General features: G+C 30.6%; 1 protein-coding gene across 1 annotated transcript; it reads right to left on the reverse strand.

Moving 5' to 3' along the window:
- Positions 1-4320: 4320 nt before the first annotated feature.
- On the reverse strand, positions 4321-5444 carry LOC105119818 (BAH and coiled-coil domain-containing protein 1-like). The gene is made up of 3 exons (XM_011018012.1): positions 5100-5444; positions 4484-4826; positions 4321-4393 (listed from the first exon to the last, which is right to left on the reverse strand). Exons 1-3 carry the CDS (start codon positions 5170-5172, stop codon positions 4321-4323), a joined length of 489 nt encoding a protein of 162 aa, XP_011016314.1. The 5' UTR covers positions 5173-5444.
- Between the last annotated feature and the right edge of the window lie 1362 nt (positions 5445-6806).

Genomic DNA, 6806 nt, shown 5'->3' on the forward strand with positions numbered 1-6806 from the left:
TTTTTATATTTTTTTCATCTTTTTCTTAATTTCATCATTCCTTATAGATATTGTATTTATAATTTGATGAAGATCACTTGAGTTTTTTTTATTTTTTTTTAATAAATGAATTTCTTATGCCTCCATTTATAAAAAAAAAAAAAATCTTCAAAGAATATACCATTACTTGATGTTATTATTGTATTGAAATGAACATCATTGATGCTTAACTTATATATAAGTAACTGATATACGCTATTATTATATACTTATCCAATGAATATACAATTCATAGTTTTAGATTATATTGTGATCTTTTTAGGATCATGTATTGCCACTTTTGTAAAACACTCTCATATTTGGAGATATTTGTAGAAGATTTTCTTCATTTCTATCTCATTTAGTGTTTTTTCAATTTTTTATAAGGTATGCAGTTAATTATGTGGTTGATAGTCAAAGATGAATGCCCCTTTGGGTGCTCCTAAACTTATTAGCACGGACTTCATCACTTTTTTCAGAGTTTGATCTTTGCATTCATTAGTGTTATTTTATTGGTATAAATAAAAAGTAATAATTTGGTTGATGATACCATTTTGAATACAAAAGATGCCTCGTATTCTCTTTTTATTAAATTGATTTTCAGCTTAAATATTGTAATACTTAAATATTTCAAGACTATCATCTTTACTTCTTAAAAAATAGGTATAATAATATATTATATAATTATTTATAAAAGTAATGTAATACATTTTTTTCACCTTCAATTTGCATAAATTTTAAACCACTAATATCATAGTGAATTAAATTTAGAAGTTCATTGATTTTTTTATTTTTATTTTTTTAAATAAAATCTTCATGAATTTTGATTCTATACAAATTTCATGCCTCTTAAAATTCATAGTTAATAATAATTCAACATTAGTCATTATTTATATAGAATTATAATTTATATATCTCAATATGACATGTCACATATCATAAGACTTAAACAAGCATGAAGAAGAGGCAATCTTATTATTAGTCTTAACCTTTGATTACAATGATCATTACATTCGTTTTAAAAAGGTCATCACATAGATACTATATTCTAATAAACATTTGATTGTTTATGAGTGTAAATTTATTACTTTCAAAGACTATTTGTATTATTTTTACTCAATATTGAGTAAGACACTTAATTCTTGGTAATGTTAGCAACATGAACCATGCTATTGAGTATGAAAATCTTTTCAAAAGTCATTTTTAGTATGACATTTCTAATGTTCAATACTTTTGAGGTTAATGAATTTTCTGTGCAGTTGTTCATTATCTATTTCTTGGTAGGTGGAGAACATTATCTTCTTAGCAAAAACATGTCTTATTGCACCAATATCAAGCCACTATTATTTAAGATTATTTACAAAGTTGACCTTAGAGATGATTATAGTCAAGCTCATTTTTTACTCTTTATTCGAGAGGTTCTCAAATTTAGTGACATTGGCTTAAACTACCATTGCTTTTCAAGGTTATCTTGCTAAAACTTATTTTTATAATTTTCAAATTGGTGTCTAATCTTATTATAGATAAAGTTTTTTCCATTGAAATTAGTAGCAATGCCTATACACTTTGGAGCAATATTTTTCTTTCAATTTTTATTATGGGATTTCACCACTTGTTCAACCACATTTGTTTTAGTGCTATCGAGGAAAAGCTTGTTATTCTCTCATATAACTTTTTTTTTTTTTTATCCTTAATGTTGAATGAAATCTTCAACTCTCATCTATTTTAACTTATGCTTAAAGTATTTTTTAAGTCTTTTCAAAATGATAGTAATTTCTCAATAATAGCAACAACTTGGAATGACTTACTCATATTCATCTCCTCAACATGAATTCATGCAAAATGAATTGAAACTCTTGTACTTAGCTAATCAATGTCCTTGAATCGACCATCATAAAGTCAAAAAATCAATCAACTATGAATTTTTTTCATACTAGCATTATCAACTCATAATTCTTTAGCACTATTAACAGAACTATATACATCATAAAGTGAATTATCCAAGCTATTCAAGATATAATTTTTACATGAAATCGTTGTGCTTTCATGTATTAACAACTATCATAATAATGGGATCAGACTCCTCACCTAACAACTTTGATGTATCTCTTGTCAAGAATTTTACCATGTTCAATTTGGTAAAATAAAAAACCATATTTTGATTTTTATCTTTTTAAATTTCCAAAATTGAAATTCTCAAGTGGGTCATTATGCATTACAAAAGATGATGGTATAATCCTCCATGCCAAAACACTACTTGTTAAAGCAACATTCTCTTGAGCATAACTCATATTTTGCTACAATAATTGATTAGTACTTAAAAGTGCATTTTTATCATGGTTTTATATCATCATTTTGCACTTGAAGTATCAATAACTCCTTAACTAAAATATGTTTTATAATAATGTATCTAATAATATAAGATACCTATAATTTGTGGTAAATGTCTATTTTTAATGCAGGCCTATCACATAAATGAAAGGATTGATTGATGACTTGAAGAACTTAAATTGCAAGGATAAAGAGATGGCCAAACTTAGAAAAGAGATGTCGGTGCAATCCAAACCGGAACACTGTTCGGTAATTGGGTCATATCTAGAGCTATATATCTCAGATTTAGGTCCAATTTATATGGATGGAAAGGTAAGACATAGGCCTACAACTTTTATATGGAGCCCAAGATCTAAAAAGGCCATTATCAAGTCCAAATTGTAGCAACAACAAAGAAGCCCGAATCTGTCTTCCAGCCCGAGCCCTGTTCGGTATTTTGGCCATATCTGGAGTTCTAGAAGGCCAAATGAGCTGAATTTTTTACACAAGAAAGCTGAGACAAGTGCCTACAACTTTCATGTTTGCACCTAGCTCCAGTTTTGACGTTATCACTGACGTTTTGGGCAGACAAGAGAAGATAAGGATTGTCACCAAGTCAAAAGTTGGCCACCCACTTATCAATTAGTCATCAAATCAATAGTTCCCAATTTTGGCCTATAAAAGGAGGCATTTGCCATGCATTTAGGCATCTTGGTTTCCAGATCAAGATCATACTCTTCCTTTCTCTCTTTGTATTTTTTGTAATATTTATACTTTGCTTTCATTAATATCAAGTTTATGCCTTTCATTTCCTTTCATTTACTTAGTTAACTTTTATGTTCTTATTTTGTTTATTTATTTTGCTTTCTTTCATTATGTCTAGCTAAGTTAATTATGTCAAGGTGAAAAGGTTACACTAATGGTGTAAGAATAAGTATAATGTAAACTTAATATGGACTTTAATACTTGATACTAACATGTTTTATATTTGTTATCTTGTTCACTCTTTCATACTTTGCTTGTTAAATGACTAATCTTGATTTATGTTGTATAACACTTGGTACAACACATGCTCGGCACTTTCATAGCCCATAATGTATGGTATAACCGACACCTGAGCTATGAAAGGAACTCGATTTGTTGTTAACATAAGTTATAATCATGAATGCTTGACGAGATTCACAAGTATTAGCATTAATTGAATAAGATGACTAATGTAATCATGTTAACAATATATAATCTGATTGGAACCGCCTTTGTGTGTGGTTTCCAATTCAATAATAAGAGTTTATACTATACTTGTTTGATATACCATTAGTGGAACCTCTAACCTTGACATTTGTTATTATTATTGCTTAATCCTTACATTAATATTTGATCTCCAAGTTCTCATCATCATCATCTTCTTCTTCTTCTCTTTCTTTATTATTATTATTATTATTATTATTATTATTATTATTATTATTAGTACTACTACTACTACTACTACTACTACTATTATTATTATTATTATTACTACTATTACTATTGGTGTTGTTGTTATTGTTGTTTTATAATTGTTGTTTATAATTTGTACAATTAACCTCCCTGTGGTTCGACCCCGGTCTTGCCGGGTTATTTATTACTTCGACACTCCTGCACTTGGGAGAAGACATCAATCTTTTCGTCGTGTCATCTGCCCGACATGAAACAGAGTTTACAGTAGGCCACTTAATCTTACAAGCAATAGAAAAAGGCTACGCATTCTCCAAAAGGATCCCTATCTCTCACACCATAGTTTTTCTTTAAGTTCTAGAAGAATAAAACAAAGGGAAAAGACATCGTAAGTGCTAATCATGAAGTTACAACAATTCATTCGAATGAAAACAACACCTGTCACGTTGGTTCTGACAAAAGTAGCTCGAACAATTTCAAAGATTAGATGAGATAAAATGGAAGTAATCTCACAGTTACAAAGCATAGAATTACAAAAATAAGTGTGGTATCAGCAAATTACCAATCTTTGCATCCCTCGCATTGCACCATTAGATCATCTGGATTATATGGCATCTCGCACTTACAGTAACTTCAAAGACACCAATTCAAAAGACCATTCAATTCAACACTGAACCCCAAAACAATCAACTCAAAATTACATCAAAAGAACAAAACTCACATAGCTACACGATCAGGAGTGAACCCACCGGTGGAAGCCTTGTACTCGAACCTACAAAAGTAATCCTCAGCTCCAACATTCTCAAGCTTACTATAGTTCTTGAAGGAGTGCACTGTGCACTTGCCTTCGATTGTGTGTGCACTTTGCACATCATGGTGGTCTGACAAGAATAACTCTTTGGCTCCGTGGAATTGACGGCATCCCCCAAGGGATTCCTCCGGCCGGTAGTACCACCGTACACGAACTTTAACGTTGTTTCCATGATCTGCCTCGATTTTCTCTACAAGTGCCACGTATGGAAGCTTATCGGTGTCCGCTGGGCGCATCAACACACAATCACCAGTTGCAATAACAAGCATGAATCCACCCAAAATCAAAACTCCCAACAAAAAGGAAAGGACGAAATAGAAAGGCATTTGGGTTTTGTTAAAATTAGAAAAAAAAATAATAGGTATTCAAAATTGAAAGAAAAAGGAGACATGTTGGCAACCAGGGTCTTAAAGACTGGAACTTGAACCAAAGAAATCGATGGGTTTCTAGATTGATAGTAAAAAAGAACAGAGAGAGAAGAAATTTATAGATGGAAATTATGGGTTTAAACAAGGTAAATGCTTACGTCTAACAACTTTGTTGGTGCCTTTGATAGTGTAGGAATCAAGGTCTTTTTTGCCAGGTTTGGTTTTGGCCATGAATTGCTTGGTTCTAGTCAATAGTCAAGTACTTATTTTTTTCTATTTTTGGTGAAATGTGTACGGATTAAGAAAGGTTTTGTATGGGTTTAAGGCTTGTTGACAGAGAAGTGGAAGGCTAAGAAACCCTAGGGCAGGCCAGGAGCCGAGAAATCGGAGGCAATGAGTACAGAAAGAGAAAGGAACCAGTTAAGATAGAGATGGAGATGGATTTTGTTTGTAAGAAGAAACTAGGTGGAGGACATATCATCATCATCATCATCATCAGCCTTTTTCTGCTCTCTTTTTTTTAATTATATACATGCATGCATGATATACAGGACAAATATAGTATTAAAAATATTTTCCGTGCTCTCCCTCCATGCTTACAAGATTAGGCTGCTGTAATATCCCGCGACAGTTTATTACAGTGTATTTAACCCCAACCTGCTCAACAGTGAAAATATAATGACCCAATGATCTCATATGGGGCCAGGTTATATATTGAACGGAAAATTGATCCAATTACAATCTAATTAGCCTAAATGTTTTGATTAATAGTTAGGTATAAATAAGATAACATAATATCCAACTTTACATTTATCTTCTTAAGTTATGTTTCATGATTTAGAATATGTTTAGTATTGTAATAATAATTATTTTTTAAAAAGTGTTTTTTAATATCATAAAAAATTATTTTTAAAAATTAAAAAACAAATAATCTTACAATATGATCACTACAATCTTGCTCGGTATAAGTCAAGATTTCACATTACCCAACTTTAAGAGCGAGTGAATTGAATGGCAGTTCTTGCTTGCTTCATTCTTTACTTTTAAGCCACTCATTGACATGTTCATTCCTTTTTTTATGGGATGAAAAGAATGGTGACTTTTTATGGTCAATTGCATGATTGTGCTATATAACGAAATTATTGCTATTATGAATAATAACATTAATCTTAGCTTTACAATTTGATTGATTGAAAACCTTAGGTTAGAATAACTTTTTTTCGTTAACTTTATTTTCTCTCTTATTTGGGTTTCCAACAACATCAATTTTATAATTTTTATTTTATAATACCAAATCTTTATTGTTTATTGATGAGCATAAACAATAAAAAATTTCCGAACATCTTCTAAATTGCAAGCCATCTTTTTTTTTTTGGAATCAACTCATTTGACAAAGTTGGACATACTTTAAATGAATTTAAGCCTTTCCAAAGCTATTTAACAAGCTTAATTTTTATTTTTATTTTTATTTAGCTTAGATTGATAATCTATATTCTCTTACAAGATAACTTTCATGTGCAAAGAACCTTTCAATGTCTCAATTAGTGAAGCATGGGAGGGAAATAGTGTATAAAAGAAGGAGAAAGAAAAATGTAGGAGAATATGTATGGTTTTTTTATCCATTTTCTACTAACAACTTCTAAAACAGGAATCAGACATGTGCCCAAAATGATAACATGTAAAATGAGGAATTCATGACAATGGTAATATATGCCTTAAATATTGAGTCACTTGTTGATTTGGGTTGGTCACTGACACGACTAAAAGATTGATGTCTTCTCCCAAGTGCAGGAGTGTCGAAGTAATAAATAACCCGGCAAGACCGGGGTCGAACCACAGGGAGGTTAATTATACAAATTATAAAT

This window comes from Populus euphratica, unplaced genomic scaffold (genome assembly GCF_000495115.2).
Source record: "Populus euphratica unplaced genomic scaffold, PopEup_1.0 scaffold3619.1, whole genome shotgun sequence".
Classification (NCBI taxonomy): Eukaryota; Viridiplantae; Streptophyta; class Magnoliopsida; order Malpighiales; family Salicaceae; genus Populus; species Populus euphratica.

Coding starts and splice junctions, on each gene's coding strand:
- LOC105119818 (XM_011018012.1), bottom strand. CDS start 5,172: ATGGCCAAAACCAAACCTGGCAAAAAAGACCTTGATTCCTACACTATC. Junction 4,827..5,099: donor CACCAACAAAGTTGTTAGAC/GTAAGCATTTAC, acceptor TTGTTATTGCAA/CTGGTGATTGTGTGTTGATG. Junction 4,394..4,483: donor ACTCCTGATCGTGTAGCTAT/GTGAGTTTTGTT, acceptor GTGTCTTTGAAG/TTACTGTAAGTGCGAGATGC.